Raw genomic sequence first — 24,442 nt, forward strand, 5'->3', positions numbered from 1 at the left:
CCCATCCAAGACACAGCAAGCACCTCAGGCCCCTTTCCTCTGAGGGGAAGGTTGTTTCATACACACACCTACACACGTGAGCATATAACACACGCAGGCTCTGGGCATTGCCTAGCTGGAACCCTAGGGGTAGCCTGTTTGCCTGTTGATCCCACAAGCCCCCAGGGGGCACCAGGAGGCAGGCCCCTAGGATGCAGGCCTAGAGAAAGGGCAGCCCCACACCCTGGTATCCGCCAATCTGAGAAGGAAGAAGGCCCAATCCTTCTAGCACAGGGGCTGTCTTCAGTCAATGGAGCATTGCTTTGGGGAAATTTTTTTTTAGGTTTTTTTTTTTTTTTCCTCCCTTTTAGCAAGTCCCTACAAAAATAGAACTTCTCTTGGTATTTATAAATCCATGGCCCAGCTCTGTGTGTATGTTACAGGTAGAAAAGCCCCATGAGGCATTCCCTTTGGTTGCTCAGGCCTTGGCTGCCTGTCATCCAGGTCCCTTGGCCTTAAGAGGTCTACGCGGTCACCTCAGAGCCGCCAAGCACCTTCTTTGGGCCTTCCCAGTAGGTGGCATACTCCCTCTGGAGTCGGGCACGGTGGTAGAAGAGGTAGGAAGGTAGCAGGAAGCCCAGGAGTGAGAGGAGCAGGAGGCCCAGATTCACCTTGAGGGCAAGGAGAGAGAGACAGGAGTCAAGTAGGTACCAGTTTTCCCTCTTCACCCTCAAGGACCCTCCTCAGCTTCCAACAGAGAGGAGGAGGCAGCCATTTTCACTCCAGGTCCTGGGCCAGAATGAGTAATATGGCTAGCACGTACCGTGTTGAATCACCATTTCAGCAATATCTCACCTAATGTTCAACAGCCTCATAAAGTATCAGAGTGCGGTCTGAACCCTAAGGCCGGTGCCCACACGAGCTGGTGCCCTCTGGGGAGATACTGGGGAAGTCTGGGCTGGTGCCCAATCCAGGGCACCTTCTGAAATGCAACCTTTTGGGCTGGGGACATTGACGACAGGAGCCCCCTGATCCCACTGAGGTTGGTGAGAAGAGGTTGGCAAGTGGTGAAAGGAGCCCAGGCATGCAGCCGGGGGGCGGAAGGCCCAGGACAGTGGCCCTCACACGGGCGTGGCCTCGGCTCACATCCCGCTCTGCATGACTCGCGCTGTGTGACTTGGGCAAATCGCCTTGACTCTAAGTGCCTCGTCAGGGCAAAGATGACCTCAGCACGTCGTGAGCACCCCACAAACCGTGACTGTCCTTTCTTGATTGTTCTGCTGGGAGAAGGGTTACGGGACAGGTGGCCCCACAGGGCAGAGAGAGGACCAGGTTTGGGGAGGCAGACGTGTGGTCGGTGGAAGGAAAAACCCTTCTAACCATACCAAAGGCTGCTGCCCCGTCTTGAGGGTGTTTGAGCTGAGAGGGTTTGGAGGCTCCCCTTTCCAGAGGTGCTAAGAGAGAGAGAGAGCATCTGTGCCCTGGGTGAAACCAGATGGCATCAGAACTGGGCCACTTCACCAGGCGCCTGGAGCTTCTTCCAGAGACACTCCTGGGCCCGGAGCAAGAGGCGCTGAGTCGGCAGGCTGGGGAATCTATTTTTCACTCTGTGAGGGGTTGTGATGGGTAGCCAGCTTGGGAAGCCCCCGATTAGAGACCTTCAGTCGGAGATAGAAGTCAGGGATTCTATCAGATACAAGCCCCCCCCTCCCAGCCCCAACTCCTCAGAACCCCCCGGAAAGGGGGTCCGGCTTCCCACGTGCCACCCCCAGTTCTCACCCAGAAGGGCTCTCCTTTCAAGGGTCCCACCATGGCCATGAAAAGCGGCTGCTGGAGCAGGGCGAACACAGCACTGATGAGGGACTGCAGGCCCGTCAGCGTCCCGAAGTGGTTGGAGGGGAACCTGTCAATAGGGGGGCCTGTTCAGCCATAACAAAGCCTCTGGCTTTTTCTGAGAGTGTAGCAGGAAGCCACGGAGTGACGGGAAAAGACTTATGTCCCAACAGGTGCCTCCAGCCCGTGTTAAAAATAGACCAAGGGAGGCGAGCGCAGGCTTGGGGAGCCCGCCGGGAGCTGCGGCGCTCGGCCGGGGCAGGGGGGTGGCAGTGGGGAGGAGGAGAGGGTTGCATTTTCGGTCTGTGGTAGGGGGACTGGCCGACTGCTGGGGACTGGACGTGGAGTGTGAGGAAGGGCAGAATCAAGGGTGACTCCGAGGCTCTGGCTGGAGCAGGTGAAGGACACAGGGCTGCCCTCTGCTGACACTGGTCAGGGGTCCTGCGCCGCGCCGCATGGAGGAAGCACCTGAGAATGGTGACCACTCTGTCACCACACACACCGGAGTCCCTGAGCAGCGCCGGCGGTGGAAACCAGAAGGGCGAGGGGAAAGGGAACTGCGGCCTGCCCCAGACAGCCTCCCAGCTCCCCGCTGACTGAGATGTCAGTCAGCACTCCAGGGGGGGCAGTGGAGCGCAGGGAGGGCGTGAAGGGGTATCCGGGGCCCTTTCAACTCTGCTCCTGGGGTTCTCTGGTTATGGAGGGAAAGCTCGGGAAGGCAGGTCAGCACGGGCTGACTCACACTGCTGCATAGAGGCTGCCACAGGCTGAGTGGTAGAAACCTCGAACCATGGTGTGCAGGACGAAGGTCACAAACTGAAACCAGAAAGAGAGAGGGAAGAGGTGAAGAGCCACGTGTGGAGGCAGGAGAAAGGATGGGTAAGGTGAAGAGGGACACTGAGCCCCTGATAACCCAGCCCCCAGAAAACAGACCCAGAGGATGAGAACCATGCTTCCTGGAAGGCAAGGCGCTGGGTGAAATGTCCCTCTGGAAGGGTCCTGGGAGGCAAGGGGGCGGGGAGGATGGAAGTGGGTACCTGGAGGTGTAAGCTATTGATGAGGCAGGTGATGCCAAACCCCACCAGCAGAAAGTTGGTCAGGGTGAAGGCATTGATGGCATTGGTGAGCTTCTGGATCTTGCGGTAGCGGGGTCTGGCAGACTTGGTGGCAACCCCATCCCTGAGGAGAACAGGGTGTCTCACTGGCCGCTGCCTCCACCTCCCCAGCAGCTCCCTGGTTCTCGGGCTGGCCTCCCCTCTTCTGCTGTGCCTTTGCCGTGGGGGCAGCCAAGGGAGCAGGCCATTTCTCCAGCCCTGTTTCTCGAAATGTGGCTCCCCCACCTCCGACCCCAGTATCACCTGGGGCCTTTCCTTAAAATGCAGATTCCAGGCTCCCACCCCCAGAATCTCAGGAGTGGGGCCCAGGAATCTGCATTTGGACAAACAGCCCAGCTATGTCTCACACACACTGAAGTCTGAGGCTCAAGGATGGGAAGGAAGATGGAGAACTGGGAGCTCCCACAGGAAGCCCCTACAAAAGCGTCTCTGCCCATCAGCCTGGACAAAAGCAGATGCTGCTCTGGGGATAGCAGCTTGGCCCCTGACTGTCCAGCAAGCCCCGCTCTGGCACAGTCAAGGGCTCTGAGGGCTGCCCCAGAAGGGAGAGGTCAGTAGGCTGAGATGAGGGCAGGCTGCCCATCTATCCTACACAGATGGCCCTGACTTCAGGAGGCTGGGAGCCGGGGCTGGGGCACCAATGCTGGGGAGGGAAGCCACTGGATTGTTCCTTAAGATGCCTTCCCTCCTATCCTCTCAGGACAAACACAAAAAGAACACACGCAGTCAGAAAACCCGAGTTCAAGACCCAGCAGTGGTCTCCAGCCAACAAGATGGGCCTCAGTGAGCCCCACCTCCAGCTAGCCATACCCTGTGTCGTCCCCCCCCCACACCAGACCGGTTATTCTCTGTGACCGACAGAACACTACGGAAGCGATGATATGTCACTCATGAGATTTCACTGAAGGACACAGAGGCTTCCATCTTGGTCTCCCTCCCTTAGACCCCTGGCTCTGGGGGAAGCCAGCTGCCCTGTGGTGAGCAGCCCTTTGGAGGGACCCAAGTGGAAAGGGGCTGCCTCTTCTGCCAACAGCCACGTGAGGAAGCTCAGTAATGGATTCTCCCGCCCTGGTCAACACCCCAGATATCTGTAGCCTTTGCCAACAGCCAGACCGTAGCCTCGTGAGACCCTGCTATGGCCCGAATGGCTGTGCGCCCCCGAAATTCGTATGCTGAAAATCCTAATGCCCAACATGATGGTATTAGGAGGTGGGGCTCTGCAGGGTGATCAGGTCACAAGGGGCAGAGCCCTCCTCATGGGATTAGTGCCCTTATAAAGGAGGAACCACAGAGCTCTCTTTTCCTTAGGCCATGTGAGGACACAGGGAGAAGTCTGCCACCTAGAAGAGGGCCCTCACTCAACCACTGGCTCCCTGATCTGGGACTTCCAGCTCCTAGAACCGTGAGAACTAACTTTGTATTGTTTTTAAGCTACCCAATGTGTTGGTGGTGTTTTGTTATAGCAGCTCAAACAGACTCAGACAGACACTGAGCCAGAACCGCCCAGCTAAGTCATTCCCAGATTCCTGACTCAGAAACTATATGAGACAATACATGTTAGCTGTTTAAAGAAGGCTTTAGGGTATACCCTTTATAACATAGGTTCTACAACCTGCTACTAAAAGCTGTGTGATGGGGCCGCCTGGGCGGTTCAGTCGGTTAAACGGCTGACTCTTGGTTTCCGCTCAGGTCACCATCTTTGGGTCCTGGGATTGAGCCCCGTGTTGGGCTCCATACTTGAATCTGCTTGAGATTCTCTCTCTCTGTCCCTCCCTCTGCTTGGGCCCTCTCTCTCTCAAGTGAATAAATAAAATCCCTTAACAAAATATTTTATTTATTTATTTGAGAGTGCACACACACGGGCACACAAGTGGGGGGAAGGGCAGAGGGGGAGGGAGAAGCAGACTCCCCACTGAGCAGGGAGGCCCAGGGCTTGATCCCAGCACCCTGAGATCACAACCTGAGCCAAAACCAAGAGTCAGACGCTTAACCAACTGGACCACCCAGGCACTCCAATAAATAAAATCTTTAAAATAAAATAAACAAAAGCTGTGTGATCTTGGGTAAGTTACTTAACCTTTCTGGGTCTCAGCGTCCTCATCTGTGAAATGAGGACACCACACCTCCCTCAGAGAGCTGTTGCAGGACTCAACAGGACAACGCAAGGTACCTCGTGCTCAGTCACCACCTGAGGTGGGCCACACTTATTATCGAGCAAGCTGTGCCCACCCCCCTCAGTTTCCTCCTCTGTAAAATGGGGAGAGGCTCCTGTTCTCCCAGGGCTCTGGACAGAATGAAATGAGATGCTGGCTGTGAAAGCGCAGAAAGAGTGACAAGCTGTGGCCACCCCTGTGCCGGTCACCTGGCGTCTCCGAGGGCAGTGCCATCACTGGGGGCGTCCACACAGTCCTTGATCCGCCAGTCCATGATGTAGCCGATGAGCGGGCAGGTGAGGAGGCACAACAGCTGCATGGCCCCAAAGATGGAGGAGTAGAACCCCACTGGGCAGGACGGGAGGAGAAGTGGAGTCCGGGGATGGCGCGACGGAGGCCAGCAGCCCACTTGCGGGGCAGGACAGGGGGTGCCAGAAGGGCCTCCCCCCGCCCCCGGATTCCTCGATGCCCCGAGTGACCAGAGCTCCGAGGGTGGGCCCAGGCCCCCTCTGGAGCAGGCGGTGGTGGGACGGGTGTGGGCCGGGCCTCATCCCCTTACCTGTCTCTGCCGCCCTTTTTCTCAGGACGTCCGTCTCTGATGGGGCGTGGGGAGCGAAGCCAGAGTGAGAGGAGCTCAGCAGGGTGACCCTCCCGTGCCCCCGGCCCCCCAGTGGGCTCAGCAGCACCTCACCATGCTCCTGGCCCCCAGTCACGAGGTACTCCAGCATCTTGTTCATGGCGGCCATGTAGAAGATGACCCGCAACTGGGTCATGCCCATGGTGAGGAGGCTCCACAGGAAAATGGGGGAGCAGAGGCTCTGGCGGAAGGGGACGGACTCTGGGGAGACAGCAGAGGGCGCCCCTGAGCCTCCCGATCTTCCATTTCCCTCTGATTGTCCCAGCGGATGCAGTTCCAGAGGGGGCTCTGACACGCACTATGGCACTCTGGAGGGACTGGTTTCTTCACAAAGGACTGTTCGGACTCACCGGCCTCCAGGTTCTTGCCCAGTTTTATAATGATTGCAACAGAACATTTTTGGTGACCTCTGGATGTCCACGCTGGTGTGCTAATAATAACTCTAGCTACTATGTATTAAGCACTATGTGCCGCACACTTGACACATACGATCCCATTACTCAAAGTGTACAAAACCCTCTCTTTAGCACATTCTACAGTTGAGGAGACTGAGGCCCAGAGCTCAGTGACTTGCTCAAGCTCAAGGGGCTGGAAGCAGCAGGTTGCCCGGGCTCACTCTGCCATGAGAGGCCAGCGGCACGGGTAACGCCCTCACACCTGCACACCCCTGGGCCCGGAACAGAGCTTCCACATCCGTGGATCATTTAATCCTCACGATTAACTTCCCTGTTCAGTGGGTGTTATTGCTGCTAGTTTAAGAGATAAGGAAAGCCAGAGCAGGGTTACAGGACCTGCCCAGGTCACATGGCCTGCAGACTCAAACCCCCATCTCTTGACTCCAAGGCGGGTGTACCTTCCCCTAATCTGGGAGCTGATTGATACCTTGGGAAGTGGCCCAGGCAGGAGGCTGCAGCTCCTCGTCCAGCCAGCAGGGGGAGCCAGCCGGCCGGCCGGGCGTTGGAGGGCCGGGCCTGGCCGCGGGCTCACGGAGCAGTCAGGGTCTGAAGCTAGCGGTTCAGAGGGTTGCTCCGACTGCCCCACAGGCCTGCAGAGCCTGCCCTTCTGGAAGCTCTTCCCTCCCTCCTTCACCCAGGAATCCAGCAGAGTACCCCTGAGTCTGAACTTCCAGAATTCTCTGAGCTCTGATTTCCCCCCATTCTGTAAATGGGGAGCATGGCCCACCTACATCATGGGGTGTGGAGAGAACACAAGGGGAGAGAATGAGCGCTTAGGATGAGTGCTCACTGAGCCTGAGGGCCCACCCTCCCTGACCAGACAACTCACTCTCAGGAGGGCTTTCTGAAGCGCCACGAACATCCTGGGATGAGATGAAGACGTCAGCCCCCTCCTCCAGGCTGGGGGCCTTCTGGCTCAGACGCTGGCCCACGATGGTCACATGGGTGTAGAAGCGGTCACCTGTCACCTTGTGATCTAGGGCCAACCCTCTGAGCTTGATCTTCTTCCTGCCGGCAGCCAGGCCAGGGCATGTGGGGACCAGCTATGCAGACCCTGCCCTCAACAGCCTGCCTCTCCAGGTCTGTGCTAGTCGGGCCCAGGGATGCTGAGCACCCCGGGACCTAGCACTGACCGATGTGCCCACTGCGTCTGTCACTCAGAGCCCAGGCCAGGGGCCAGCTTGGCGCCCAGTAAGTGAAGGGTGGGTGAGTCGTGAGGCAACCTGGGCTGTTGCCATGGAGGCAGCATTAAGAATTCAGACTCTGGAGTCAGAGAGCCTGGTTCCAAGCTTTACCTCACCCTCCTTCGGTGGTACTACCTTAGGAAAGTCACTTTGTTCCCTGAGCCTTTGTTATTAACGGAGTTAATAACAGAAGCCGCATCATAGGACTGTTGAGAATGGTATGAGAGCTACGCACAGTGCCTGGCCTGTAGAAGACACTGGAAAAACATCAGCTTTCGACCGGCACCCTATGTGCTTCCTTGTGGAGCATCACCCCACCCCCACTGAACTGATAGGGCGTGGGGAAAAGTTGGCATTTAGCTTGCCCCATAAAGGGTGGGGTATTTGAGTCTTTGTATTCCCCTCCTGGGACCATACGGCACACGGCACCCTTGCTGGGATCCCTCCTACTCTGATCCCACCCTCCAAACTCAGAAAGGACATTACCAGTACCAGTCACCCTGTTCTGACCACCTGTTAGATGCCACGTCTATTCAAACACTTGTGGGTGGGGAGGATCAAGCCCATTGTACAGATGAGGAAACAGAGGCCATCTGCAAATGCAGGTCTCTCTGACACCAAAGCTGATTCTGTGCATTGCACAACCACTGCTGCCGCCCCCCCATCTCTCCCTCCACAGGGAGGGGAGCCCCCCTCCTGACACAGCCACTCACGTGTAGTTGACTTCTTCAGGAGCCGGAAAGGCTTCGCCGGGCCAGTTGAGGGCACAGTTCAGAAAGATGAGACAGGCCAGGCCTGACCAGGTGAACATGATGACCACGAAGGATACTCCGGCGTCGTAGATCAGCTGTGGAAGGAGGGGGCAGGTCCATGGGGGTGGCCGCCAGGCCCCACCTCTTCCAGCCCAAGGCCAAGCCCGGGCCCCAGTGGCCCGAGACAAGGTTTCTTTTACCCCGTTCTTTGTGCCTGATTTGCAGATGAGGAAGCTGAGGCCAGAAGTGAAGAGTCAGACCCAGAAGACCACCACCCTCTTCCTTTGTAACCCCAGCCCCCTAACGAGGTCTGAAACAGTTCCCACAGGGAGCTGAAGTTGCTGGCCACAAGCACAAAAGGTCTTTGAAATCTCAATTACTATCTAAAAAAGGCACACAAATGTGCCTATGAGTCCATGCGCATGTTGGCTTTCACACAAAAATGCCATTTCATTTTATGTACAAAAGAGAAAAATTAATGTTCTAGGTTTCCCAGGCCTAACTGTGTTTATCTTGCCCCTTCCTGGCACATTCCCTGAGGGAAAGACAAACCCAATCTGAGAAGCCTTATCTCTCCTTGCACAGGTGTTCCCAGGTACACAGGACAACTGTGTGTGTGTATGGGAACACATGCAAGGGCTCTGCCCAAGGCCTCCCCACCCCAGGACAAGTAGGTTCTGAATTGATTGGGATTCGGTGCCAACGGGGAAGCCAGGTACACAGAGATGGTGTCCCTCCTCCTGTCTTCCCTGCCTGGGATGACTGACATCTGCCGTCCGCTCGGGCTCTGGCTCAGAGCTCCCGTGCAGCCTGGGAGCATTTCTGTTCCTCCTCAGCCTGGGGCCTGGATGCTCTTTCTTCCTTGCAGACGGGACAGTGCTTCAAAGAAAAGGGAGAACCTGCCACCCTCCATGCCTCGTGCTACCTGAACAGTTGATGGCCACCCCCACCAATGCACTCTCAAACTCCTTCCGGATGCCTAGCAAGTGCTTTTTTTTTTTTTTTAAGATTTTATTTATTTATTTGAGAGAGCGAGAATGAGAGAGAGAGAGCACATGAGAGGGGGGAGGGTCAGAGGGAGAAGCAGACTCCCTGCTGAGCAGGGAGCCTGATGTGGGACTCGATCCCGGGACTCCAGGATCATGACCTGAGCCGAAGGCAGTCGCTTAACCAACTGAGCCACCCAGGCGCCCACGTGCTTTCTAAACTAACAAACGTGACTACCCCAGGTGCAATCTGAAGGGTATGCGATGGCCCAGGTGAAATCACGCCTTGATGTCCTTTGATATCAGAGGAAGAAATGAGGCCCCAAGCTTGCCCCCAGGCTAGAACTCAGGCCTTTTGGTTCTAGTTCCACCAGTCGGACCTGTCCAGGCTCCAGCCCGGTATGGACTACGTTCATGACCCTGGACCCAAGGCAAACAGTCTTTCCAGGGCAGGACAAGGAGTCGTGGCAGGAAAGCCTGGGTGAGGCCAGAGAGGTCAAGGGCATTGAATGCATTCCTGAAGAAGTTGGACTTGATTCTGTCAGTGAGCCAGGCCTCCAACTAAGAGCATTCTAGAAGTCATGTGAGGGGCTGCCTAGGTGGTTCGGTTGGTTGGGCAGATGTCTGCCTTCGGCTCAGGTCGTGATCCCTGGGTCCTGGAATCCCGCCCGCTCCGGCTCCCTGCTCAGAGGGGAGTCTGCTTCTTTCTCCCCCTTTGCCCCTCCCCCTCCACTTGTGCTCTGTCTCTCGCTTTCTCTCTCTCGAATAAGTAAAAATCTTAATAGAAAAAAATAGAAGTCATGTGAATGACAGACTGGAGAGGGGGAAGGTCAAAGGCAGGGAGACCAGCTAGGAAGGCTTGAACTAGCCCAGGACAGAGGATGGAGGCTTGGCCTGGGGCAGCAGTAAAGGGAAGGGGGCAAAGCAGGGAGGTCAGACCTGTGGGTCCACAGCAACATCCGGGCTCTCCCCATGACGCTTCAGTGCTTTGCCCCATCGTGGTAGGGACGGACCTCTAACCGGCAGGAACAGGATCCTCAGACACGCCAGCCACTACTCACCCAGCCCCGCCGAGTTTTTGTGTCGAGGCAAAAAGAAAACCCAAGTGACCTCACTGCCCCCACTCCCAAACACTCCCAATACCTTGACTCCCGGGAACGTGATGGCAGAAGAGGCGTAGGAGCCGATCATGAGGGCCATGAACGTGGACCGCAGGCTCCCGAACATGTTGGGCAGCTGAGGGAGGGAAGCAGCCCTAGTGAGCCGGGGGACCCTCACAGCCACCCAGGGCACCCCTTGCCCAGCCCCGTGGGGTAAAGCCTGGATGCACCCAGCCCCACAGCCCTCAAAGTGAGCTCCAGGAACACTAGCTCCGGGAGATGCTGCAGAAAAGTCTGAAGGCAAAATCACGGTTGGAAACTAGCCAACAGCCTCCTAGAGACTCCCAATGCACTTTAGCATCTGAAAGGTTCCCGGACATGCCCTCAAAGACAAAAATTTGTCAATTTTGCTTAACCCCCTGGGGTTTCCAAAATTAGTTGTTAATGGAGCCCTTCTATTGGGTGACGCCTCTTAATAACCCATGCAATGGGTGTTTAAGAAAAACTGATCTAGTGCAACCCATTCGACAGATGAGAAAACTGAGGCCCAGCGAGGGAGAGAAATGTACTCAAGTTCACAGAGCTAGTTACTGACTTTCTCCCCTGTTCTGGAGATCCTTGCTCTTTCCCAGGCCCCAAGGCTGTGACCATGGCTGGCTCTGGAATTAACCCTCCTGGTGACGCCAAAGTCCGCTGAGCCAGGGCAAATCATAGGAGGTGCCAGGGAGGTAAGGGTGGAGCTAAATGAGGGGCAGGGGCAGGCCAGGTGTCTAGGAGAGGCGGCTCTGACGTCCAGAGCAGGCCCAGACTTCCCACCAGTAGAGAACTGATCATATGTTCTGCTCACCCGCCTGAGCCAGGTCCTCCGGGGAGGAGAAAGCAAAGTCACGGTGCCCTTTGTGTACACCCCCCTCTGGCCCCACCATCCTCCCCAGGTCAACAGATCCCATAGCTGGGAAGGGCCTTAGATGCCATACCAAACTTCAACCCTCTCTACAAAGGGGGTAACCGAGGCCAAGAAGGGGACGTCAAATACCTTGGGAAAGGAAGATGGTAAACACGCAGAACGGAGTCCTCCACCACCTTCCAAGTGGCTATGAAAAGGGGGTGGGACCAGACTGACCCTCACTGGGGCAGAGGTTTCCCTGACACCCAGTATCTGCAAGGCACGCCGCCAAGGACGCAGGAGGAAAGTGCCAGGGCCAGGGCCGGAGAGCGGCGGAACCCTTGGCGCCCCCGCGAGGGGGCAGGGCGCGAGGCCGACCTGGCTAACCCGGGCCGAGGGGCTGGGCAGCACTGGACGTGCCGGCTGGGTCCGTCCTGGCGGGCTAGGGCAGAGGCCCGGGGCGGGGGCGGGGGCGGGGCGGGGCGGGCGCCGGGCCCTGCTATTGGCTGGAGATTACTGGCGGCGGGGCAGGGGGAGGAGTGGCGGGGCAGGGGGAGGAGCGGCGGGGCAGGGGGAGGAGCGGCGGGGCAGGGGGAGGAGCGGCGGGGCGGCGGGCAGAGACCGCCAAGCAGGCCAGGGCAAGGTCCGAGGTTGGGCGCCCCGCAGCGCGGGGCAGGGCAAGGGAGGGAAGGGATTCAGGGCCCGAGCCAAGTTGCGCAGTGTGGAGAAGGGGCTGCGCAGGGAGGCGGGGAGGAAGGGATCCGCTTCCTTAGAGAGTTGTGAAATGTCCCAGGCTGGAATTAAAGGCGGCTGCTGGGTGAGGTGAAATTCAGCCAAAAACACCCAGTTTGGCGGTCAGGGATAAACAGCCTGAGGCTGGCCCAGCCAGGAACCCTTCCCCCACCACACACTCAGAAGCCTTTAACCCTTTCGCTCACTCACATCTATAAACATACACAGAGCAACACGCACACCAAACACACATACGTAAGAGGCGGAGTCATGGGAAAAGCTGTTTCTGTAGGTCCAGCACAGTCAAGCGCCGGCAAGTTCACACGGTTTAACCTCATACACTCACAAATACATTCACGGACACACGCCCTTCCCCATCTAGAGCATCACACAATACACAACGTGGCAAACGCACACCCCAGCTGCTCCTTCCCTGTCACTATCCATCGCGACACCCAATTTTATTTTCTTTCCAGCACTTAGGACTACTGACATCATTTCTGAGTTTACTTGTTTGGGGGGGGTTGCCTGGTCGCTCAACACCCCCCAAACGGAAGTTCCAGGAAGGTGAGGAAGTTGGCAGTTCTGTTTGTGCCGTGGCCCCAGTGTGTAGAACAGAGCCGGGCAGGCATTCCGTGCTCGGAACACGCGCACAGCCTCACACCCACACTCACACAGTGTCGCATCCCCACGTGCACAGCCTCACACCCACCCTGAGCTGCAGCCTACACGGCTCCAGACCCACACAAGCATTTGCTCTGCAGCCACTGGCCCCTCCCTCACCCACTCTCCCCCTCACTCACCTCTACCCCCACCCCACTCCCGGGTGCCCTGCTGCCAAGTGGGGCCTGTCACACTCACCGTGAGTGAAGAGAACGTTAGGCAGATGCCACCAAAGCCATTCAGGGACAGCGCCAGGAATATCAACGGAGACAGAACTGGGAAGGGGAGAGGGTGAGGGCATTTGGGGAGCTGTTGCAAGGCCAAGGGAGGAGCTGGGATGGCAGATGATCCACCTGCATCCACCCATTCTTTTCTTGTGGGCACACGAGAGGCCAAACCGCTCACCTCTGGTGTCCCGAGAGGCCAGGGCCATGAGGGCGCAGGATGCAGCGAAGCTGGCGCTGTGGAGACCCAGGGCAGGGGGAGGAGTTGCCCGTGAACACTCTGAGCCTCTCCTCGCCCTGTGGTGCCAGCCCGCCTTCCAGCCCCCAACAGGCCCAGCTGCCTCACCTGCCGACCAGCCGCGTGGGCCGGGGGCCAAAGCGGTCCATGAGGATCCCCAGTGGCAGGGTGGTGGCACTGAGCACGAAGGAGCCGATGGTGAAGCCCAGGTTGAGCATCTCTTCCTGGCCGTCACAGCTCAGCCACTTGTACTGCTCATCCTGGGTGATGTTGGTGGTGTTCTCAGCTGAGGAAGCAAGGGAGGGCTCAGCACACAGCAGCACGAGCTGCTGGGCGCAGGACAGAAGGGCCTGGGGCCGGGGCTCCTGAGCTTAGGACTTCCTGCCAACCTGGCAACTTTGAGTGTGGCCCAGAGTCCTATCTACTCTGGTGAGGACTCATCCTCAAGGTAAACTGCTAACTTGGAGTCATGACAAGTTAATAAAAAAGGTTAAGGGGAAGGAGGGCAATTCACTTCACTCAGTGCTCACCAAGTCATGAGGTGGCTGCTTCCCTGCCCCGTTTTTTGCCTAGGCATCACTGCCAAGGGCGCACTCGGGGGTGCACCAGGAGGGCAGCCCAACCAGGGTCTGAATTCCCACTGCCGTCCCTATAGGCTGGGCAACCTTGAGCAAGTTGCTTCCTCTCTCTGAGCCACAGGCCCCTAGCCTGTGACAGGGAGCGGAGGAGGCCTAACCCATGGGTTCCTTAGGAGATTCAGCTGGGGAAGATAAGCTTGGCACAGGGCCTGGCCCAGAGAAGGTTCTCCTGAAACAGCTGATGAAGGGGTAGGTGGTGGCCCTCCCGGGGGGTCTCGATGTGGTCAGCCTCTTCTCTAGGTGCTGGGGATCCCACAGTGAATAAAAACGGAAGCTCTCGGCTCTTGTGGGACTTATATTAGATACTAAACAAGTAAACAAAAGGACCCTGAATGAAAGAGTGACATGTGCTTTTGGAGCGCCTGGCTGACTCAATCAGTAGAGCATGCGACTCGATCTTGGGGTTGTGAGTTCAAGCGACAAGAAAGAAAGAAAGAAAAGAAAGGAAAAGAAAGAAGAAAGAAAGAAAAGAAAGAAAGAGAAGAAAGAAAAAGAAAAAAGAAAAGAAAGAAGAAAGAAAAAAAAGAAGAAAGAAGAAAAGAAAAGAAAGAAAGAAAGAAGAAAAAAAAAAAAAAAAAAAAAAAAAAAAAAGAAAGAAAGAAAAAAAAAGAAAAAAGAAAGAAAGAAAAAGAAAGAAAGAAAGAAAGAAAGAAAGAAAGAAGAAAGAAAGAAGAAAGAAAAAAGAAAAAAAAAGAAAAGAAAGAAGGAAAGAAAGAAAGAAAGAAAGAAAGGAAAGAAAGAAAAGAAAGAAAGAAAGAAAGAAAGAAAGAAAGAAAGAAAGAAAGAAAGAAAGAAAGAAAGAAAGAAAGAAAAAGAAGAAAGAAAGAAAGGAAGAAAGGAAAGAAGGAAGGAAGGAAGGAAGGAAGGAAGGAAAAAGGAAAGTGAAGAGTGACGGGTGCTGTCAAGAGAACACAGGAGGACGTGAGGATGCCTGAATGCTGGGAGGGAAAGCACCTGCCCTGGGTGGGCACAATGACTCCTGACTTCAGATATCCGAAGGGCTTGCAGGCAGCAGAGGGGTGAAGTGACCTGTGTGTTAACATAAGGAAGAATATGAGGAAGAAGTTTCGGATCATGAGTGCTGGCCAACCAGGGGAGGAGGCACGTCAGGCCACGGGGAGCCGGCCACAGTACCAGCTGCCCGGGACACTGGGGGAGAGTGCTCAGGCCCGTGGGAGAAGCAGTGGGGGGGCTCAGACCATGGCCTTTAGGATTCAGGCTAGCCCCTTAATTTCGTGGTGGTCACGATCACTCTTCATTTCTCCACCAGGTTCGTCTGCTTCACTTTATTCAGTCTCCGTGTACTTCCGGAACATCTACTGTATGCCAGGCACCGAGCTGGGGCAGTGGGTGAAGTGGAAAGAAATGGAAAGATGCAAAGATCATTTAGGCCAGAGGCAGCAAACAGGCGACCAGCAGTGGCCTACACACGTGTTTTGCTTGGCATGCAAATTGTAACTGGGTGCAGTTTAAAATCGGGACGTATCCCCAAACAATTTGGCTTCTCTTTAAGAAGCCAGAAGATCGGGGCACCTGGGTGGCTCAGTCAGTTAAGTGTCTGCCTTAGGCTCAGGCCGTGATCCCAGAGTCCTGGGATTGAGCCCCGCCTCGGGCTCCCTGCTCAGCAGGGAGCCTGCTTCTCCATCTTCCCCTGCTCATGCTGTCTCTCTCTCTCTCTCTCTCAAATAAGTAAATAAAATGTTTAAAAAAAAAGAGAGAGAGAAAGAAGCCAGAAGATCTGGCTATTGCTGGCGCTGAGTGGGGGTCACCCCTTCCCACCACAGCTTGCCCTCTCTAGGCCACCCAAGTCCTCACCTCTGCTGTAGCTCCCGGACATTTGCCATCTTACACCTGCCCTACTTTATTATGATTATTAAATTCTGATTATTAATTAGTTATTATGACCTGCCTGACCCCTGCTGGCATATGAGCGTGCAGCCCCTAAATTAGACCCTGGCCCCACTCCTCAGTCTTTCACCATCAGATGGCACCTTCCCTTACACCGTCCCACTAGCTCTGGATTAATTAACACCTACTTTGTGCCAGGCTTTTTTATACAGTATCTCATCCGATCCTCACAACCTCCCTGCAGAGTGAGCCCGATGATCCCCATTTTACAGACAATGAGGCTCTGAGAAGCTGGCAACTCCCAGCCACACCTTTTCCTACAGGCAGGCTTCCATTTGGACTCAAGACAGTCTCCCAAGGCCAGCACTCTTCTGTCCCCTACAGGACACCTCGGTCCTGAATGCAGCAGCTCAGGGCGCTTCCCAAGCTTGTGTTGGTGCTGGTGAGACGTGTTCCTCCATCCGTGGAGCATGCCAGGCCTGTGGACGGCTAGTAATCAAGGTCAGTTAGTGCGCCAGTCTGTCTGGTTTATCATCAACCTCTTATGAGCCTGGCTAACATGAGCTAGCTCCTGAGGCCTGATCACTCTGGTAGTTGGCTAAAGCCAGACTTCTTGGATAAAGCCAGCCCAAGTTGCAAAGGCTCCTTAGAACTCTATCCATGCCAATTACAACAGAAAAGGTCGTCGAAATCCAACGGCCCCACTTGTATAGGCAAGTAAAGTGAGGCATGGGGTGGGACAGGGAAAATGTATTGAGTTAGTGGTAGAGCTGAAGCCTTAGAAAAGAATGTGCTTCCCAAATTGTATGCACAGCATGTGGGATACTCAAGATGGGTTAGGGGGTACAGGGAATGGATTTTGATGTTTCATAGTTATTAGCCATTTCAATGTATATCAGAAACACACATATATACACACATACATATGTAAATATATTGGAAAAATGTATGCATGTATATGTACATTAGAAACATGCATATGGGGGCGCCTGGGTGGCTCAGTCAGTTAAGCGTCTGCCATCGGCTCAGGTCATGATCCCAGGGTCCTGGGATCAGTCCCCACGTCGGGCTCCCTGCTCAGTGGGGAGCCTGCTCCTCCCTCTCCCTCTGCCTGCCTGTCTGCCTACTTGTGATCTCTCTCTGTCAAGTAAATAAATAAAATCTTAAAAAATAAATAAACTGAAACATTCAAAAAAAAAAAAAGAAAGAAACATGCATATGGGCTCCTGGGTGGCTCAGTCATTAAGCATCTGCCTTCGGTTCAGGTCATGATCCCAGGGTCCCGGGATCGAGCCCCGCATCGGGCTCCTTACTCGGCGGGGAGCCTGTTTCTCCCTCTGCCTGCCGCTCCCCTTGCTTGTGCTCACTCTCTTTCTGTCAAGTAAATAAATAAAAATCTTAAAAAGAAATAAAAAATAAAAAAATGTTTAAAAAAATAAAGTTAAAAAAAAGAAACCTGCATATGTTTTTCCAATATATTCACATATCTATGTGCGTATATGTGTTTCTGATGCATATAGATACATATGTGTATGTATCAGACACATATGTGTGTGATGTGTGTGTATGGGTAAGTACAATCAAACCCAAGAGTCCAAGGATATTAAACTTTAAAATTCGGTGAATTTTTTTTAAATGGGTTGATTTATTTTTTTTTTTTAAAGATTTTACTTATTTATTTGAGAGGGAGAGAATGAGAGATAGAGTGCACGAGAGGGAAGAGGGTCAGAGGGAGAAGCAGACTCCCTGCCGAGTAGGGATTCCCAATGCGGGACTCGATCCCGGGACTTCAGGATCATGACCTGAGCTGAAGGCAGTCGCTCAACCAACTGAGCCGCCCAGGTGCCCTAAATGGGTTGATTTAAAAGGAAGCATTAAGTAAACAGTACCTATGACACAGAAAAGATATCATCATCCTCACACCCTGATGCTTCACTTTTCTGCAGTTGACAGTCACATTCACCAAACACCTGTAGGATTAGCTGGTTGTCTCGTCTATGGCAGGACTGCCCCAGGAGAACTCCAAGCTAAAGGAGGTTGGAGACGTCTACACTATTCCCATGAGGACCAGGAGACAGGTCGTGGAGTCAGATCTGGGGTTGAATCCTCACTCTGCCCCTTATTAGCTGTGTCACCTCAGGCAAGTTACTTAGCCTCTCTGAGCTTCAGCTTTCTCTTCTACAAAATATGTTAATAATAATACCTAGATCACAGATCTGCTGTGAGGACTGAAGATCTAAATAGCAAACAGTAAAGGTTTGATGAACTTTAGGTGTTGTTTTATTGTTTTGGAACTTTTGCTGGATATATGGTAGTATGTGTTAAATTGAATTGCCCCTGCCTGAATTCTGAGTAACAGAGCCCTCTTCAAATATTGACACCCCTAGAGGTGGTTCAACCGCCCACCCCAGGGCACAACTCGAGGGGGAACAGAAAACACTGAGAAAGGGTGCCTGGGTGGCTCAGTTGGTTGGGCGACTGCCTTCAGCTCAGGTCATGATCCTGGAGTCCCGGGATCGAGTCCCGTGTCAGGCTCCCTGCTCCGCAGGGAGTCTGCTTCTCCCTCTGACCCTCCCCCCTCTCATGTGCTTTCTCTCTCTCTCAAATAAATAAATAAAATCTTAAAAAAAAAAAAAAAAACACTGAGAATACAGAGGGTGTGGCCAGGGACGCCCAAGGCCGACACTAGTGAACACCTCAATCATGAACTCCACATTTTTAAACTGCCATCATTTGGTGTTCACATCATTACTCTGTGGCAAGAAGGATGAGGGACAACCACTCTGTTTTGCAGACTTAGAAGTGGAGAGCCAGAGAGGATGGGTGACTTGTCTAAGGTCACACGGCAAATGACAGCAAAACTGGGTCCAGCACATAATAATGACCTCCACTTGTAGTCCACATGCTTGTTCTCACTTCATTTTCACAGCAGTCCCACGGGGTAGGGATGATTGGTTCCATTTTACATAAGGGAAAACTGAGATATTCAGAAAGCTAAGTAAACACCTAAAATAAGCCAAGAGACACAGAGTCGGAAGCCATGCTGCCTGGCTCTTTCCACACACTGTGGGGACACACATTCCTGGTCTGATTCGGTGTCCTTGTGAATGTGGCTTCAGGAAGCAGAAAATAGGGGCGCCTGGGTGGCTCAGTCAGTTGGGCATCTGCCTTCAGCTCAGGTCCTGATCCTGGGGCCCTGGGGTCCTGGGATCGGGGCTCCCTGTTCAGCTGGAGAGTCTGCTTCTCCTCTCGTTCTGCCCCTCCCCCAACTCGTGCTCTCTCGCTCTCGTGCTCACTCCTCTCTCAAATAAAGAAAATCTTTTTAAAAAATGTTTAAAAGCGGGACGCCTGGGTGGCTCAGTCGTTAAGCATCTGCCTTCGGCTCAGGTCATGATCCCAGGGCCCTGGGATCGAGCCCAGCATCGGGCTCCCCGCTCCGCAGGAAGCCTGCTTCTCCCTCTCCCACTCCCCCTGCTTGTGTTCCCTCTCTCACTGTCTCTCTGTCAGATAAATAAATAAAATCTTTAAAAAAATGTTTAAAAGAAACAGAAAATAACCACTTTTGATAGGGCAGCATGACTGAGGGTACAGCACCCCCAATCAGCCTGATGGCTCAAGGATTTAGGCTAAGTCTCTTGAGGGAAGGAGAGCCGGGGGAAGAGAGACATGCTCTGCCTTGCTTTCCAAGAGTGGACAAGTAAGTTCTAAGAAAGAAGGAGGGTTCGCCTGGGTCACCTCTAGGGATCCCAGACAACCGGGCTCAGACGCATACTCACTTCCGGACAGATCAAAACACCAGGTGGACACCTCACACCAGATGAAAATACCCCCACATGGACCGATGATCTAAATGTAAGAGCTGTAGGGCGCCTGGGTGGCTCAGTTGGTTAAGCGACTGCCTTCGGCTCAGGCCATGATCCTGGAGTCCCGGGATCGAGTCCCACATTGGGCTCCCTGCTCGGCAGGGAGTCTGCTTCTCCCTCTGACCCTCTTCCCTCTCGTGCTCTCTATCTCTCATTCTCTCTCTCTCAAATAAATAAATAAAATCTTAAAAAAATAAAAAATAAAAAAAATAAATGTAAGAGCTGTAACTATAAAAACTCTTAGAAGAAAACACAGGCATAAATCTTTATGACTGTAGGTTAGGCAAGGATTTCTTATTCATGACACCAGAACACAAATGGCAAAGAAAAGGAGAGATTGGACTTCATCAATATTAAAAAACTTTTGTGCTCCCAAGGACACCATGAAGAATGTGAGAAGACCATCCACAGGGGGAGCAAAATTTTGCAAACTGTAGATCTCATAAGGGACTTGTATCTAGAATATAAAGAACTCTTACAACTCAATGATAAAAGAGCAAATAACCCAACTTAAAAATGGCCAAAGAGGGCGCCTGGGTGGCTCAGATGGTTGAGTGTCTGCCTTCGGCTCAGGTCATGATCCCAGGGTCCTGGGATTGAGTCCCACGTCGGGCTCCCTGCTCCTTGGGAGCCTGCTTCTCCCTCTGCCTCTCTCTCTCTCTCTCTCTCTCTCTCTGTCTTTCATGAATAAATAAATAAAATCTTAAAAAAAAAATGGCCAAAGAATCTGAACAGACATTTCTCCAAAGAAGATATACCAAGGGCCAAGAAACACATGAAAAGTTGCCCACCATCATTAGCCATTAGGGAATTCCAAATCAAAAGATGATATTTGCATCCACGAGAATGGCTATAATAAAAAATACAAGCAATCATCAGTGTGGGCAAGGATGTGGAGAAACTGGAACCCTTTACACCGCTGGTGGGGAAGGAAAATGGGGCAGCCACTGTGGAAAACAGTCTGGTTCAACATGGAGTTACTTTCTGACCTAGCAATTCTACTCCTCGGTAAATACCTAAGAGGAAGGGAAGCCTAGCTCCACACAAAAATTTGTACCTAAGTGTTTATAGAAGTATTCATCATGGCCAAAAAATGGAAGGAAATGCCTATCAGCTCATGAATGGATAAATAAAATGTGGTCGATCCATACAGTGCAATATTATTCAACAATGGGAAGAAACCAAGTCCTGACACCTGCTACAACACGGATCAACCCTGAAAACATCATGCTAAGTGAAAAAAAGCCAGTCACAAAAGACCACTTATAAGATGCCATATAGATGAAATATTCAAACAGCACCTATCACTGATGGGTTAAATCAGGCTGCTACAGAGTGCTAGAAAGGGAGGGCTCCGCAAAGCCGCCCATCATTGGGAAGACCAAATTTTTCAACAGAAGAGCTGAAAAGAAGATTAAGGGGGAGGGGTGGCTGTGTCCTGGTAGCTTGAAGCCCCAGGGGTGGGAGGCTGGGGGTTTACTAAATGGTAACAAGTGTTTTTTTAAAAAAAATCTATTTTTGTCCTAGGTAAACCAAGGCACTGCTAATGGGTACAGGATTACTTTCTGGGGTAAAGAAAATGTCCTAAAATTGATTATGATGATGGCTGCATAACTTACTAAATTGCATACTTTAGGGGCGCCTGGGTGGCTCAGTCGGTTAAGCAGCTGCCTTCGGCCTAGGTCATGATTTCAGGGTCCTGGGATCGAGCCTCGAGTTGGGCTCCCTGCTCAGCAGAGTCTGCTTCTCCCTCTCCCTCTGCTCCTCCCTTCTGCTCCTGCTCTCTTGCTCTCAAATAAATAAAATCTTTAAAAAAAAGTGTATATTTTAAGGGGCGCCTGGGTAGCTCAGTTGGTTGGGCGACTGCCTTCGGCTCAGGTCATGATCCTGGAGTCCCAGGATCGAGTCCAGCATCGGGCTCCCTGCTCAGTGGGGAGTCTGCTTCTCCCTCTGACCCTCCCCCCTCTCGTGTTCTCTCTCTCATTCTCTCTCTCTCTCAAATAAATAAATAAAATCTTTAAAAAATAATTAAAAAAAATTTAAAAATTGTATATTTTAAATGGGTGAATTGTAGGGTATACAACTTAGATCTTAATAAAGTTTTCACACGTGTTTTTAAAAAAGCACAGGTGGAGGGATGGGCAGCAAAAGAGAAGCAGGAGTTTGGGGGTGATGGAAATATTCTAAATATTGATTGTGGTGGATGATGGTTCCTGAGGCACACATTTGTCAAGTCTCATCAAAATGTGTGATGTAGATTAATCTTCGATAAAGCTGATTACAAAAAAACAAACCAAACAGGTGGAGTAAGGCAAGAAGGAGGTACAGGATGGGCAGTGGCAAGCATCAAGAACAGGAGGTGACAAAGAGCAGGTCCTCTCCAGTCTTCAGCATAAACAACTCAGAGGGGACCTGGACTCCTCCCCTCCACTCAGGAGCCTTACAATTCCTACTTCCTCATTAGGGGCCGCTCAGAAGCCAAAGGAATTGAAATGGAAAACAGGGTCCCTCCACAATGCAGGCTTATTAACCTTGGCAGATGGGTGATTTGAACACCTGGGGGCTCAAAGTCTTAGAAGAGGATGGGCACAGACCTATTAAGTTCAAGTGCACTCTGTAGGCGCTCCTTTGTCTTGTTTAGTCTTACAGGAGCCCTGGTTTAAAAAAAAAAAAAAATTCCCTCACCCAGCTAGGTGCAGCAGCTCTCCTTCTAGGGTTTTTCATCTTGCTCTAGCTAGACCTGAGGCTGCCAAAGACTTAGGGCTCTGCGGGTCAGTCCTGGTGTCTGAATACCCAGCAGGATACCTGGCATTCCGTGAAGACTGGATTAGATCAACGAGGTAGAGTGAGCAGAACACCACCCACTCTCTAGGGGAAGTGTAAAGAGGTCAAGAAGTGGGGCTGTCCAACTCCTGCCCAGTGCTCCGTCTTAGGCAGCCCTGCTTTCTGTCCCCTCGGCCACCTGTTCTTTTCCAGCGTCCACCTGGCCCTTCTATTGCCCCTCCCCCAGCCGGACTTGCCCTTCCTCGGGCATACCTGAGCACACGATGGAATAGAAGCCCTCCTGCTTGAGCATGATCAGCAGGGAGCCCCAGCCCAGGAGCACAGCCGAGAAGAAGAGGTTCTCCAGCACCGCGGTGCAGGCCATCCACCAGCGCCTCCGGTACGCCTGCTGCAGCGTGGGGGCCATGCTGGCCGCGAGCCTGCACAGGAACACCGCGCTGAGCGAGGGGACCCCCTCCCCGCCCCCGCAGCGGCCCCCGGGAAGGGTCTCGCATCATGGTGGCTCCCGAGACCCCTCGAACCAGCCCGGGAAGGCCCCAGGGTCCCGGGCTCCCGGCGGGTGCCGCCAACCTGGCTCTGGGCGCACCAGCAGTGCCAGCGGTTCACGCGGCGCCGGGCTCCCGCCGGGACACTATCGGAAACAAGGAAGGTCCTGTGTGAGCGCAACAGATTCCTGGCGCGCTGCCGGCCTCTTCCACCCGGGCCAGAACGCGCAGAGCCCCGCTGCCCGGGCCCAAACCCGCACTTCCCCAAGTCCCCAAAGGTCAGCAAGGGGCACAGCGCGCTCTGAAGCCACCTCTGGCCAGTATCCGGCCGCCCGCTCCAGGAAGGACCCCCAGAAGCAAGCAGGAGGAGGAAGGGGAAGTCTGGGGCTCGCCTAAGACACCCCCCCTTCCTGCTGCCCGGGTAAGACCACTCCTCTGCTCCGGGGCCGGGCCCCAGCCCCCCCTCCACCTTCCCCCTTTCCGCACCGGGCGACCCGTGTCTCTGGAGTCTCTCGGTCCTGGACAACAGCTGCCACGTGGATGGGGACCTAGGGCGGGTCGGGGCGCCCCTCACTCACTCGGCGGGGCGCGGACCACCACGCGGCACGCATCCGCGCCAGCCCGCGCTCTCGGGCCGGGGAAGGGGGCTCGCGCTCCGCCAGGAAGCTTCGCGGCCGCTGACTTTATAAGGACAGTGGTGGCGGATGGGCCAGCGGCCGGCGGCGGGCGGGTGTGTTTACCAGAGGGAGGGAAGGAGCCCCAGCTCCCCCCGCCGCGGCCGCCGCCACCACCGTGGGAGGAGACGGGACACGGGCGGCGCGGAGGCGGGGAGCGGCAGGGGGGAGACGGACACCGCCGAGAGGAGAGGGACGGGGAAGGGGAAGGGGGGGAAGGGCAAGAGGGAGGGGCGGAGGACACCAGATGCGGCTCCCCGGGCCTCAGTACCCTCATCTGTGAAATGGGGCTCTGGGTTCCCGCGCGCCCGCGGGTCCGTTCAAACTCCGACAGGACTGTTGCTCCAAACTGAGGAAGTGAAGCCGACCAGGCCGAGAGGAAGAGGGGAGTCCGAGGGGCCGGAGGGAAGGGGAGGGAGGGGCACACTTGGAGAGACGCGACAGTGCGCCGCGGGACCCACGGGCTCGGGGAACGGGTTTTTCTTGGGGAGCCTGCGAGTGTCGGTGGGAGCCGGCCCGGGGGGGCTCTCAGCGGACCCGCAGTTGGGGACCCGCCACCCACATCCACTGCTCACCTCTGGTCTGGGGGCAAACGCGCCTCCTGCAGCCGCGGACGCTACGCCTCGGGGAGCGCAGCGCCTTTAGGGCGCGTCCACACTCGGCGTCCACTGTCCCGCGGGCCCAGCTCCGAACCGCACGGGCGCTCGGACTTCTCTGCGCGCCGGGGCCGGGCCGCCTCGGGGACTCAGCGCCGCTGTCCGGTGTCCTTGCCTCCTCAGTCCCCTCGGGTGAAGTCGGGGGGCTGGGAACCCGCCGGGCACCCGGGATTCTTGAGGTGGGGCATAGACCAAGTGGATCCACTGAGTTAAGCGTTGTATTTACACTCGTCCCGGGCTGCGCCCTGAGGTAGGGGCGGGGGCTCCCTTTTCTTCCCCTCCCCCTAGGTCGAGTTTCACGCGCACGTGACTCGCAGTCGGGTCCCCAGATACTCTCCCCCGGCACACGCCCCAGCACCTAATATTTCCACCCTCACCCTCACACCCTCACCCTCACCTTCTCCCTCGGGCCCCCCAGATGAGTTGGGCAGCGCCCTCTGTATCCTTGGTCAAAACAGAGAACGACTCAGAGCAGACTGGCCGCGATGCAAGGGCGGGCTTGGGTGGGGTTTTGAACTGTGCAGTTGGGAGTAGTGTTTTCCGAGAAGCAGAATGAC

The 24,442-nt window shown here is 54.4% G+C and overlaps 1 protein-coding gene across 11 annotated transcripts; it reads right to left on the reverse strand.

The window, feature by feature from the left end:
- On the reverse strand, positions 1-24,276 carry SLC43A1 (solute carrier family 43 member 1). Of its 11 annotated transcripts, XR_003517492.1 has the most exons (19): positions 23,805-24,276; positions 23,042-23,578; positions 22,641-22,701; positions 22,323-22,489; positions 13,046-13,223; positions 12,881-12,936; positions 12,674-12,750; positions 10,238-10,330; positions 8,070-8,203; positions 7,002-7,180; positions 5,772-5,918; positions 5,640-5,675; positions 5,290-5,428; positions 2,850-2,991; positions 2,555-2,628; positions 1,759-1,882; positions 1,365-1,637; positions 835-1,259; positions 513-650 (listed from the first exon to the last, which is right to left on the reverse strand). XR_003517492.1 is itself a non-coding variant. In XM_027580008.2 (17 exons), exons 4-17 carry the CDS (start codon positions 22,474-22,476, stop codon positions 504-506), a joined length of 1,680 nt encoding a protein of 559 aa, XP_027435809.1. In that variant the 5' UTR covers positions 22,477-22,489; positions 22,641-22,701; positions 23,042-23,103; positions 23,805-24,276; the 3' UTR covers positions 1-503. The 11 variants fall into 11 exon arrangements, 9 of the variants coding, with proteins under 9 accessions (XP_027435809.1, XP_027435808.1, XP_027435811.1 ...); XR_003517491.1 differs by having other exon boundaries at positions 835-1,637; XM_027580008.2 differs by lacking the exons at positions 835-1,259; positions 1,365-1,637 and having other exon boundaries at positions 1-650; positions 23,042-23,103.
- Positions 24,277-24,442: the final 166 nt, after the last annotated feature.

The sequence above is a fragment of the Zalophus californianus genome, chromosome 11 (assembly GCF_009762305.2).
Source record: "Zalophus californianus isolate mZalCal1 chromosome 11, mZalCal1.pri.v2, whole genome shotgun sequence".
Taxonomy (NCBI): domain Eukaryota; kingdom Metazoa; phylum Chordata; class Mammalia; order Carnivora; family Otariidae; genus Zalophus; species Zalophus californianus.

What these genes read in the sequence shown, in the direction of transcription:
- SLC43A1 (XM_027580006.2), bottom strand. Translation starts at nt 22,476, where the DNA reads ATGGCCCCCACGCTGCAGCAGGCGTACCGGAGGCGCTGGTGGATGGCC. An exon ending in TCACGTTCCCGGGAGTCAAG is followed by an intron (nt 8,204 to 10,237) that starts GTATTGGGAGTG and finishes CTCCTTCCACAG; the next exon opens with CTGATCTACGACGCCGGAGT. An exon ending in GACTGGGGGCCAGGAGCATG is followed by an intron (nt 5,676 to 5,771) that starts GTGAGGTGCTGC and finishes ACGCCCCATCAG; the next exon opens with AGACGGACGTCCTGAGAAAA.